General features: G+C 50.3%; 1 protein-coding gene across 5 annotated transcripts in view; it reads right to left on the bottom strand.

Annotated features, from left to right (window-relative positions):
• The window catches only part of BOC (BOC cell adhesion associated, oncogene regulated), a 57,094-nt gene that overhangs the window by 21,177 nt on the left and 22,730 nt on the right, over window positions 1-13,187 (bottom strand). For all 5 annotated transcript variants that reach the window (XM_071809108.1, XM_071809094.1, XM_071809096.1 and 2 more), the window contains exons 2-3: window positions 3,768-3,941; window positions 3,112-3,390 (exon numbers count right to left, since the gene is read on the bottom strand). In XM_071809108.1, coding sequence (XP_071665209.1) covers window positions 3,112-3,390; window positions 3,768-3,852 — 364 coding nt within the window. In that variant the 5' untranslated portion in view covers window positions 3,853-3,941. The remainder of the gene's footprint in view (window positions 1-3,111; window positions 3,391-3,767; window positions 3,942-13,187) is intronic.

Raw genomic sequence — 13,187 nt, 5'->3', positions numbered from 1 at the left:
TTGCTGCTCCTTTTGTTGCTTTAAGAAATCTTTCCCTTTGTGCAAATCCCTCCTCCCTCCAGTCCTCAGCTATACAATAGCTATTTTATCTCAGTTGGAGCAATTTAATGCTAGTTTCAACCAGCCCTCTGAGCCAGGGAAAGCAGAGAACTCTGCCACAGACGGGAGGAGGTATCGGTCCCAAGGCTACCCTGTGGCTGCCAGCATGACAGTGATGGTTATCTGTTTGCTGACTGTCAGCAAAGCACAAGGAGGCCTCGAAAGACCAGGCATGCACAGCCTGGGGCACTGGGAGGGTGTTTTGTCCAGAGTAGGAAGAGAGAGAGGAGTGGAAATAACTTAAAAGTTGGCCAGATGATGTTACCTACACCCCCTGAAACCTAGCAAGACACTTTTTCCCATGACTCCAGGTCCTCTTCCAAAACAAACCTAAACCTTGAAAATATTTCCATACCCCACCCTGCTGCTTTTATTCACTTTCTAGTTTCACTGTTCCCCTGGCTCCCCAAAATAGTTTTTGGATGGGGCTAAGACTTTCAGATGGTTTTCTTTCAGCCTAGCAAGTGATCTGGAAGAGATGTACCCAGTGCAACACTGACCTACCAGGGGCTTCCCTCTCCACTCCCAGAGCCGCAGTCTCCACTGAACCAGCTCAGAGCAAGGCCCTATAGAGGAGGTCTGGAGCTGGACTGAGAGCCCATGGCACATCTCTTACCATAGCTTTCAGACTCAATTCCACCACAAATCTGTTCCCTCTGTTATTTCAGACCATTGCAAAGCCACTGTTGAAAGTAGCCTTCAGCTCACAAACTTGTTATATGAACCCCTCCAGAAGGCTTCCCTCCTACACCTTCAGCCCCACATCTTTCCTGGGCTGCCTTCTGTCTCTCTCCACTCGCTGACTGCCAAGACTTCCCTACCTGGGAGCTCTCTATTGTCTGAGGCTGTCTGGGTGCATGGAACACGGCCTTTGCCATCCCCAGCTCCCCTGAAGGACAAGGAACCCATGCAGCACAGCCCAGGGGTGCTCCATGATGGATTAGTTGCTTGTTCACCCAACTTCTGGCTCCAGTTTCATGTGCTCCACAGAATGGTGCTCCTGACCTCCCCCCAGTGGTGGTGCCTTTGCCATGGCAGGGACCACAGCAATGGGCAAGCCCCCTCTTTTGCACCCCCATCCCCAAGAAGTGATTTAGCTCCTGGAGAGGGCTGATGGACTACTCAGTTGTGGCTCTGATTTGCCCTGAGGGACATGGTGGGACCTTCTGGTCTTCTAGGACCCGACTCCCATCCACCACTGATGCTAGACCAAAGCAGACAGCTCAAACAGCCATGCTGTGTTCCTGTAAACAGAGCTGGTGGCGGTGGTGTGTTGGGGGTGAGGGGAAAAAAAGAAAAGGGGATGGGCCCAAGAAGGCACCGATCAGGCTGAGGAGGTGTGCACAACCCTGCTCTCCTAAATGCAAACCATGTCTTTGGTAATCCCATCCACCTCTCCCCTTCTCTCCTTCCCTCTGTCAGGCCACCAGCGCACACAGCTCCCTTTCTGCTCTGGAATGTGTTCTCCGAAACTTAATCTCGGCATGGGGCTCAGGCCAAATCCCCCAACAGATTCGGTCCCGTGACAACCCCCTCCTACCCCACTTCAGAGCTCAGCAACCCTCCCCTCACTTTCCCTCACCTCCTCCTCCCACCCAGCCTGGCCTAAACATTTCATTCCTGATTAATGTATCAGTGACAAGCCAATAGCTCTTGGCTTTACAGCAAAGCCAGCCCCCACTTTGCACAAACATCTTCACTTCTTCATTTTTTTAAGTCTTAGCCCCAAACTCCCCCTTGCTGGGAAGATGAAGCCCTTTCCATGCCTGGGGCCTGTCCCCGCCAGGGGATGGCGGTCTCCTCTGCACGCACTCGCTCCACCAAAAACTGCACGGGTCTCTAAGGAGATCAGACTCTTCATTGCCTAAACAAGGGTGGTTCACGCAGAGCCGCCCCAACTCTAAGCAGGCGTGGGCTGCCCTTTCTCAGATGCATCCAAACACCACACTTTCTCACATTTGAGCATAACATCTGCCCAAAACCAGACGCCCATAAGAGAAGTTCCCCACTCCAAGACACCCCCTCTCATGCACTCGCATCTCCTTGGTCCCTCACCAATGCCAGAGGGCAGCAGTGAGGAGCACGTAAGCTCGGAGATAGGAGCAAAGTCCCTCATTCAGAGCCTTGGCTTAGAAACAAAGTGGCTCATTGCTGCCATGCCACTGTAACCTGGTAGGAAGAGGACAATGCCCTGGAAAGGGGGAGCACACCCTCCTGGGATCCACAGCAGTGGTAATGAATACAGCCTCCTGCCCCTTAAAGACAAAAATCTTGTTACAAGTGCTTTTAGATACTCTGCTCTCCTGTATCTGCCTCCTGCTGACTTCTGTGCCTGTCTGATCAAACGAGGACAGCACAGCCACTGCCTTCAACATCTCCATGCAGCCATTCTACCACCATTCATCTCCCTCACCTTGCCTTTCAGCAAGTGATCTTCCCAATGGCACACAGAGGACCACCAGCACCTTAAGGGAGGTGCTCAGGAGTGCCTCCTCACCAAAATCACATCGACCTTTCCTTACTGCGAGTTCATGACCTGGTACTTTGGTTATGATGAACTCAGGGGCAACACAAAAAAATGCAGGATGCACCATAGCACAAGCAGGGCAAAGTACTTTGCTTTCTGTGGGTCAGGAAGGCAGCAAAACTTAGCACACACTGATCCAGCACTGGCAACAGCCCTGCAGCAGCCTAGGCTGCGGTTTGGCCATCAGCACCAACAGGTGGCTTTTGGTAACCTCAATCAAGACGTCAGCAATCAGATGGAGCAACACGAGGGCTGTTTTTTGTGGTCTTGCAAAAACTGTCACTGCAGGACAGGTCTGCAGTCTACCATGCAGGAGGACTGCTTGGGTTATGGCTAGGCCACATGACAGTCACTCCACGATCAAAAATGCTCCAAAGTGGCCTAAGCCAAAGGAGCATGAATGAGTAGGTGCAGATGAGCTTCCCAAGACACATGAGTGATAGCCATTGCTATGGAGTGGAAGGCAGAGGACTTAAATTACTCACTAGCTAATGTGACCACCGCGGGGACACTGGCAATGACTCCTTCGGGAACTCGAGCGATGCATTGGTATCGCCCCACCGTGCGGTTGTTGAGAGCTGCGATGACAAGTTTCCCTCGCTCAATGTGGATACCCAGCACCTCGTCCGATCCAGCCAACTCTTTCCCGTTGAGTCTCCATGTGAGGTTCACTCTGGGGGGATCCACCACACAACCCAGGCTGACTAGGCCCCCAAGCTTTTGGACAATGGAGGCAGGCTGCACTGTCACTTGCAGAGATTCACCTGCACAAAGCAAAAAAATTGGAATAAGAAAGCTTTGTGAGACTCAGTAAGTAAGGACAGAGGAAAAAAACGCAGGGCTGGTACATTTTGCGTTCCCCATAGCTTCTGCTGTGCTGCACCTTCCCCTTAGTTCCCCACACACCCACCCCAGTGCTCTGAGATGCACACCAGCTCCATTTCTGCTGGGCAGCAATAGACAGAGATGTCCAACTCCAACTGTGTCCCCTTCTCCTCTGGAGGAGTGTTTGAACCTAGAGCATTGGTCAAGGCTATTGAGGAAGCAGCAGAGAAAGAAAAGTACTTTGTGTTTGAGGCACTGCTGTGCTAACCAGCATCAAGGCAAAACATGAACAAAATGGGTAAGAAGAGAAACTCACTCAGTCTGGCAAAGCAGCTAGCAGCTGCAAGGAAGAGGCATGAGATGGGGGACATGGGTCTCTTCTTTCCACGTGTCATTGCCATCCCATGCAGCGTTTCCTGGGGCAGAGGTGCCCAGGGAAGGGTCCCATAAGCTGCCTCAGGGGATGCAGTGGAAGCGCGGGAGCAGATTCCTGCAGACAACAAGAGACACAATGGATGAAACCTTCAGACTTTCCTCCGCTTTCCAGCCCTACCTGGCTTCTCTACCAACATCCCTGAACTCCCACGGATTCAGCAGGCTGGTGGTCTGAGCACTTCTCCAGGCTCCCCCCCAAGCATGGTCATGAGTCTCCCAAGATATCCCATCCTCAGCCCTCAGTACAAATCTACCTGTGCACTCACAGGCACATATTCCCTTTCCCTGTTTCAGACTCGGCACAGTGAACATCTCTACTGTGCCAGCAACGCACACCAGGCAATTCTCAGGAGCAAAACACAAACATTTCCAACAAAGTGCCACTGGCAATATTCAACAAGTGTTGCTGCCCCTTCTTAGCCATGTCTAGAACATATTCTAGCTTGAACACAAAAGTATATGAGGGGGTCCAAGACCCGAGTTATATGAAAACAAAGGTGATCCCACAGTTTCAGAGCCTCTTTCTGAGACACCAGTCATGCTGCTACTGGGCATGCCCATGTTTCAATCCAGAAGGGACTCCTTAGGAGATGTGAAAGTTTCTCAGGGCATTTCTGCAAGGAGTTATTCTGAAATAGAGGGGACAATTCCATGAGAAAAGAAATGTTGAGTTCTAAAGTTGTTTAAATTCAGTGCAGCAAGCTGGTGGTGGATTACGCTAATTTGGCATTCTGCATCTTTCTTCTAAACTAAGGGACCCAACCTATGGAAATATTTCAGATTAGCTGTTCTGCCAGAAACACACTGCCTATTTTGAGTTGAACTACCCTGTCCAGACAAACCACTACATTTATATTTGAAAGCACCAACAATCTCAAAAAAACCTGAAGCCTGAGGCCACCCGTCACAACCCAGGTTGCTGTGAAGAACTGCACACTGCAGCAGCTGTTTTGGAGAGACTGTCATGAACAAACACTAAAGCAGACAAGGCAGGTCGGGAAGATTAAAGATCTAAATGGTTGCACCAAGAAACACCTTGGATGTCAGACTGAATTCAGCTTCAACCAAGGGAAAAGGGCTGAAGTCAAGGACAGACCTCCCTCTACAGACATTGTAATGCAGCTACAGGATTTTGAGTCTCCTTCAGCTGCAGGACCAAAAAGATGACCTGCCAGTCTCAAAGGCATTTCAGAATTGTTCCTGTGGCATGTCCACATTGGCAAGGGAGGAGACCAAACAAGCCATGGCAGCCAGCCCAAACAGCAGTTATATTGCCTGCTCTGCCCCCAGACACACAACAAGCTCATTAGCTCCAACCACCACCCTCAAGAAAACCCAAACTCTGCAGAGCAGTATTTCCTACTTCCACTCTGGTCACTGATTGAGCCGTCACCTGTTTGAGCATGTTCCTTCCACAATCATCTCAGTCAAAAAGAGGGGATGAGTGCCTTCCAACATAACCTCCAAAACTAAACCTCCTATCTCCTGAAGTAAGGACTGCCACGGACTCCCCATGAGAAGTTGGGCAAGTTGTTCAAGACAAGGCTGGTTACTGCTAGCAAGAAATCACAGCATTGGGGGAAATCTCACCAAGATACTCTCAAATGACTTTGCTTGTTCTCTGGGGACAACAAAGGTACAAGAGTGCAGTGCAGGATCAATGTTTATGGTTGGCTGTGCTGAGGCCCACACAGTGACAGCAAGAATCCAACCAGCCAGTTGGCATGCACCTCTGCAAATTGGGCTGCCCCTCAGACAGCCTCACAAGCTGTCCCCTTCCCCAGAGCACTGCCTGGGGGAGAAGTCATGGAGAAGACATTCACATGAAGTCGAGAAGAGAGAAGACAAGAAAAGCCATCCCTAAGCTGGTGGTTTCAAAAGAAAGCAATGCCAAGTAAAGTGACCTGCAGCCAGAGCTTCACAAACGCCACAAAGCACATCTTTAGGTGGCACTTTGCAGGCCGACATGAGCTCCCTTAGCAACCTGCGCAGCGGGCTCAAGGCACGACAGCTCCTTCCCAGAAGTCTCACAGCCATGGTTAGTGTGACCATGATGCCAAGATAACAAGCCCTGCTGAGAGGCAGAGTAAAAGCTGAGCATGGCCTGATGTGGTATGCAGGCAGCCAGAAGCCTGGACAGAGCTTGGCCATCAGACGTCAGGCTAGGCAGCCAGAAAGATCAGCTACACTCCCACTCTAGCTACTGCAGCCCACAGCCCCATTACATCTAAAAATCCTCTGTGGGCAACCTCCAATGTCAAAGTGACAAGACAGCAACTTTCCTTCCATGCATCACATCATTCTTGGTATTACTTTTCCTCCAAGGAGAGAAGAGACTCCCAACAATATGTTTTTGAAGAGTTTCCCCCATCAACCAGCGCATACTATTGTACAAGATCCTTTAACTTTTGACTTGGAGACCATCTGAGTTACTCAAGTTCATTTCTCCATGTCAGACAGCCACCAAAGCACACTTCGTTATGCCACAGACATCTTGGGCAAACCATCACTGACCATGGCCATAAAAGTGCCCATGCTCTGTCTGCACCAGAATATGCACTGTTGAATACCATTGATGCACCACTGGAAAAGACTTTGAGCTAGTTTAGACTTAAAAAACGGGTTTAGTTTGTACCTCACACCATTGGGGTTGCCGGGGACAGAAAACCTTCTACCAATGTAGAAGAAACATTCTGGGGCAAGGACTTAACGTCTTGTTCCTCAGTGCTGGAAGCCCACAGAGCAAAGCTGACTCATTCTCCCTTATCTGGATGGGTTTGGCAGCAAGATGGAAAAATGTCGGATGGGAAAGAGTTGGTCCCTGGAGCCCATGCTGTGGGAGGGGGGTAGGCAAAGACATTCTCAACCAGACAACCAGACCTCCCTGCAGCTCTGCGTCATGAGGAGCCTCTAGCCAGAAGGGCAAAGCCAACAGTGCAGAAGTGTGTAGGGGACCCTTCATGAGCTGGGACCACCCAGGCACATCGATGCAATGACTAAACTGGCTACCCCCAAGTCTATAAAAAGATGAAGGGCAATAGGTGGGGAGAAAAAAGGGGAGATCAAAAAATTTGGCCACGACACTGGGCAGACTCAAGAGTATTGAGCAGAGACTAAGGAGAGAAGGTGTGTTGCAACAAGTGTATGGTACCTCCCCAAGCCTCCAGGCAGAATATGAGCTCTAAATAGGGACATGTGGCCATTTCTTTCACAGCTGAGTGAAGTACAAAAAGTAAATGGCCAGCATAAAAATAATGAGGAAAACGAATGAAAACATCAGTTCCAAAAGAACTATTAGGATCCAGGGCCAGATTTTGAAATTCCACAATTGAAGCCAGATTTTCAAAAGCATTCAGTTCTTGACATGCTGAGCTCTCCTGAATAGGCAACCAACTTATTCCGATGCCTAAATGGGAGCTGACCCCTTTTGAAAACGCTGCCCTTAAGCAGCCTGCAGTCGTGCAAAGCAAAGAACTTTATTAATCAGGCAGCTTTCGATCTGCCCGGTGTCCCTGCAAACCCTGCCAGAGCGGGCTGCAGCAGGAAAGGTGACAGAGATGGGGAACGGAGGAGGCCCCAGGAACCCCGGTTGCCTTCCCAGAGCCGGCAGTCCCGGGCAGGGGGTTGTTGCTGGAGCTGCAGGGCTGCTGTACTGGGAGCGTGGGGCTGCTGTGTGACGGTGTCCTGCTCTGTTGCCTCCTCTCCCCAGGGCAGGTATGCTACAAGATACCCCTCCTTGCCGACACTTCTGCATCCACCAACACAACCAGCCTTAAAAGCTTCTGCTTAGTTGCTATTTAGGAAAAGAAAGAGTTAAAAGTCACTTTAAGAGATTCGATGGGGGAGGGAAAACAACAAAAAAAAATTATTTGTTTATTTATTTTTAATTCTTTCCTGCCAGGTTAAAATAACAATTTCCTGTCAGTAAAGCAAAGTCTCCAAGTCCCTTTCAGACAGCCCAGTAAATCAAAGGAGGGGCCATTAGAAGAACAAAATTAATGAGAGCTTCATTAGATATTGGGGGGATGGTGTGGGTGTAAAATCTGTCGGCTCGGCTTCCCACCACACACGGAAGCCCAGCGTGGCCCCAGCTGTGCTGCCGTGACAGAGGCCACTGCACAGGGAGCGGAGAAAGAAAAGGAAAACCATAGGTGAAGATATAAAGAAAGAAAGGTGCGTGCATGTGCAGGGTGGGATGATAAAGCTGGAAAGGAAAAAGGGGAATGAATTAAGCGCAGGCAGCAGGAGAGGTGTTTTCTGATTAGAAACTGAAGGTTTTACTGAGGAAATGCTGCCCACAGCCCCAAGCCCCCCTCCTGCTTAACAAGGGCCAGCCAAGCAGCCCTTGTTACTGCCACGCTGTCTGTGATTTACAAGGCTACCAAATAAGAACCAGCCTGTGCCCTGGCTCCGGGGCAGCATTCCCGCACCGCACACCTCAGCTCCAGGGGCAGGCAGAGGGGGAAATGCAGGTGCAGACTGGGAGATGGGGCAAACTTGATGATGCACACGAGGGTGATTTAGGGTTGGGGCAGGCGGCAAGCCCCCGAGCCCCCTCTTTTTGCAGGGAGGAGCAGCGGGAAGGGGCTGCTTTGCACTAAGGGAAAGGCTACAGCAACTCAGGTCCAGCGACCAGCTGGGGACACCCCGGGTTACTCTGGAGAATCCACTGCAGCTGGTCTCCGTTTTCAACGGGTCAAGTAGGGACAATGATACTCCCAATGCTCTGTTTTATACATTGAGACTTGAGCGCTTCAGAAAAAGCAATGTCTTATACAGTACAGCATGCCAATTTTACTTGTAATCGTTAGTTTTTAATGCAAGACAGTATTTTTGTTGTTGTTGTTCCATAGAGCTTAACACACTGAAAAATAAAACGTAAAAGAGAAAAGAGCCACAGTACCCCTTTGCTTCACAGAAGAGGGAACCTGAGGTCTGGAAAGGGGGCAGTCTGGCCCAAGGTTATACAGTATAACAATGGCAGGGCTGAAAATCCAAAGGTCTTTGACTTGGGACCTCATCCCATCAGGCAAGTTGTCCTTGAATCTCAAATCTTTTGCACCCCATCTGAAAAAAGCCGCCACACAGCTGTATAATCCTGCAGCTGAAAAAATACTGTCACGGTGACACGCCTGAGCAGGTCAGCTGCAAAGTTCCCACGTTGATTCCTCAGTATGGATGGCAACCTGGGCACCCGAATGTTTCTCCCCAAACCACCAAACAATAACATCCCAGAGGGCAAAATTAACCTCTACCAACCCCCATTCCCACTCCAAAGTATGAATTTCACACTGTTAACTTATACTTACTCTCTCTGAAAGGGTTTGGAAAAGGAGAGGCTTGCAGCAGGACAGACATTCCCTCTCCCTCTTAACAGCACAAGCATCCAACAGGGATGGGGGTGCAAATGCCATAAGGAGAGGCAGGATCCCAAACAGGAAGCGGGTGGTGTCAGGAGGAGGTAGAAAGAGGCAGCACCCCATGTCACACCACCATGTTTCAAGTCAAGGAGGTAGCAGAGTTTATGTGAAAACAAGGATAAAAGCTTGCCTGCTTCCCTCTGTAGCACTGAAAGCTGCTGACTTCAGAGTGCATTAGCTCTGTTAACATAGCCCTTGATTAACTGTGTGAGGAGTTTCCCAACCCCCCTCCCTTTTTTAAAGTGATTAAGCAAAAAAGGCTTTCTTACTGGCTACTTGTGAGCTCCCTGAGTCCATCAAGAAGCCACAACAGAGGAAGCCTGGGATAAATTCACGCTTATACTTGAGAGAAGGACAATGTCCAGAGCAAAACCTGGCATGGCACCACCACCATGTAGATAAGCGAGTCGCCTGCAAACTACAAATCATGCTTGGGCACTGGGTAACCCTAAAAAAGAACCACAGATTTTCTCCAAGCATGTCCTGAGCAATTCAGTGGCAAGAGACACCTCTCTAAAAATTAAACTAAGTTCACAGTTAAAATTGTTCTTTTTCCTTGAACAGTACTGCTCATGCAAATCAAACCAGCAATGAAACAAATAAAACACGCAGTGATTTTTGCGCCTTTTCTTTTCCTGTCTTCCTCAACACGAAGCTACTACTCTGGGCAGCTCCTTGCCACAACAGCCTGTGGTATCACCAGGCAGGTGACAGGGTGTGCTGGCTTCAAATAAGCAATGTGATGCAGAGCGTTCCTATTGCCCATCTGACTTCTGCTTGCACCCCCGAGGACCAAATGCCTGCAGTTTCCGGCACCTCTCCATCCAACAGTTTCTCTGAAATGAGTGTCACTTTCCAGCCAGCACTGATCAGACTGACTTCACTGAGCAAACCCCTTCAAGTCGGCATTTCTTCAGCCAGTGAGTGTGAGGCTGCTCGAAAAATGAAATGCCACCCTCATGCCAGCCATGGACTCTCCAGTGTCATGGCAGTGGTGGCACCACAGCCTCGGGTGATGCCTGCAGCATGGTGGTCCCAGGGTGGCTGGACCCACCAGCCTGCGACAGCCCTGCTGTCGGCAGGCCAGGGATGTGAGGATGGCCTTGTCCCGCAGGATACACCTTCCTTTTTCCGCAGCTACCATGAGAGGAGCCCTGTGCTAAAACAGAGTATGCATGCCGACTTTTGCTGCCCTTTGGTGTGCCCTGAAAACAGCTCCAGCCCTTGAAGAGACAAGGCTAATGCGTAAGAAAGAAAGAAAGAAAACCCGCGTCTTTTCTTCAATATCATGCTCCCCCCATGCCCTAGACACTTAATTTCCCTCCTTCCCCCCCCGGCTTCCCCCTCCATTCTGAGTAAATTCAATTTGACAACCCTGCTAATTGGATAAACGCTGCTCCCTACGCTCCTTTAAGGCTGCCTGCTTTTCTCTCCTTGTTTTTGGAGGGCGATTGTGGCTGTTCTTTAACATGAATTCCATCTGCTTTATTTCTCCTCTGCCCATTCAAGACCCCTCCTGAATATGTATGAGGGGCTGCGCCCCCCCACCCCCTTTCTCCTCCATCCCACCTCCCTCCCCCATCACTCCCCCCATCCTTCTCCCTGCCCTCTCCCATTGCCCGGGACAATAACCCCCCAAATGCCCCCTTCTCCCACCCTGGCCCTCTTTGCTTTAGATAAACACAGGCAGTGTCAAGTGTGAGGAGGGGGGGGAAAGGATGGGGTTCAACTGCCAGTCAAGCCCCAGGCCCTCAATGAAGCCCGGAGGCCTACCCTAATCTGCTGCATGCTTGCCATATGGGAGCTGTGTTGCCCTGGGAAACACTAACAGGCAGAACGGAGCTTAATAGAGTCCATATTCATTGTAATGCAGTGAAATGGCTCGAGGGACTATTGCCCCTTGGGTCTGTTTTCATTCTTCTGTTCCCCCTCTTTCTTTTCTCTCTCTCTCTCTTTTTTTTTTTTAATAAATTTTTTTCCTCCCCTCCTTCTCCTCCTTCCCCCCCCCTCCCCCTTTTTTTTTTTTTTTTTTTTACTTTTTCTTCCTTTCAAAAGGGCCAAGTCCCTGGAGAGCTCTAATCTGGAGAGGCTGGGGGCTCCCCAAAGGGCCCCGCCAGTGGGGCAGGAGCACGAAGGGGGAAGGGAGAGGGTGGAGGTGGCTGTGGAGCTGCAGGAGAGGTGGAGGGCAAGAGGAAAGTGGCAAGTAATGAGCATGCAGCCGGCCAGCTGTCAAGATGCTGACAATGCTGCTTTGGGTGCAAAGAGCCCGGCAGCCAGCGCTGGCACAGAGGCTGGCGCAGGGTCTGCCTGGGGAAGCACTCGTCTCCCCTAAGTGCCCCCGTCCTTGTCTGCAGAACGCGGCACAAGCGACAAAAAGGAAAAAAAAAAAAAAAAAAAGAGAGAAGGGCGCAGATGGAGTGTGCTGCACAGCCTCTTGAGAAACAAAGTGCACCTAGGAAACAGATGTTGTTGATGCAACAAGCCCAGAGCTGCTGGCTGCTCTCTGGCTCCTTCTCCCAAACGCGTGAAGGGGGGAAAGCGGCCCCGCAGGAGTCACTGGGACTGCCCCTGCAGCAGGGACAGGATGTTTCTCTGGTCAAAACCTTTCAGTCCAATTTCAGTCCCAACCTGTGAGAGCTGCTGTAAGCTTTAGACCAACTTTTCCACTGCGTTCACCATCCTTCTCATCTTTGATCCACCTGTAGACTCCTCAGCCTCCCAGTTGATTTAAAGACCCAAGGACTCCCAAAGGGAGTGCACATCTGCAGCGCTTAACAAGGGGTGCAGGTCACACATCAAGTGTCAGAGAATCAGCAGAATTGCTGGTATCAAGGTCCTGTGACACCCTGACTAAGTCTACACAGGGTTGGAGCTCAAACTACTCTCATACCAAAGTTGGCGCAGGGAGAAAGGGTCATGATCCCCTCAGAAAACCATATCAACATAGCCATGCACTTGTGGAGATCAGTTACCTACCCTGGAGTGTTTTCAGTTTGCCTTATGCCTGCTCCAAACTCAGCTCACAATGAAGCAAGAAAGTGTGACTTATCTGAGGCTTTGCAATGTGACAACATTGTATCTTTGAGGTGAGAAACACTGCAGAGGAGGCAGCAAGAAAAGGGTCACACATGTGATGTGAAAACACACCTTCAGTCTTAAAAGCAGGGGATTTACTGCACTGTATTACTTGTCTGAAGCATCCTATCTCTTGCCATATGAAAACAACACCCACTTTATCATTCACATCACAACTAAAGCCACAGATCAGTGTCACAGCTACAGATGCCATACTAAACACAGAGTGAAAACCACCCCATGTCTGAGAGACTTGATACCACTAGCTAGAAGGGTTACTCACTTTAGGATGTTTGGCACAAGCAGTAACAGAATTTAGCTATCTATATCTTCCTATTAGCACACAGAGGCAAGGCATGCAGCAAGGATCTGGGAATGAGGGAGAGGATGCACCTGGGCAAGGGAAGCCTGGGGGATGGGTCTGCCAGAGGCTGATGCCATGGGACCCACAGGAGGGGCAGTGAGCACTGGGCAATGCCGCTGGCTCTGGTCTGGGCTCCACTGTGCTGAATCCTGCACAAACACCAGGCGAGTGTCAGGTTGTTCCCCCCTCTGTCAGCAACTGCAGCGGAGGAGAGCGCCGGGAGGGATGGGCAGTTCCCACCAGGAGCCGTCATCACACAGGCACAGATGTGCCTGTGGCTAGTTTACATTAGTCAGGGCACTGCTTTTGTTTTTCCCTTCTCATCCTTTCCATACAAAAACATCAAAAAAACAACAGACAACTTGAAGCCTGAGGTTGAGGCTCTAATTGCCTCTTGGGTTATGGGGAGGTCAGAGAGGAGACATGCCCGGCTGACGCTGGG

The sequence above is a fragment of the Patagioenas fasciata genome, chromosome 1 (assembly GCF_037038585.1).
Source record: "Patagioenas fasciata isolate bPatFas1 chromosome 1, bPatFas1.hap1, whole genome shotgun sequence".
Lineage (NCBI taxonomy): Eukaryota > Metazoa > Chordata > Aves > Columbiformes > Columbidae > Patagioenas > Patagioenas fasciata.
Note: the sequence above shows the minus strand (reverse complement) of the source record. Positions and strands in the feature narration are given on the sequence as shown.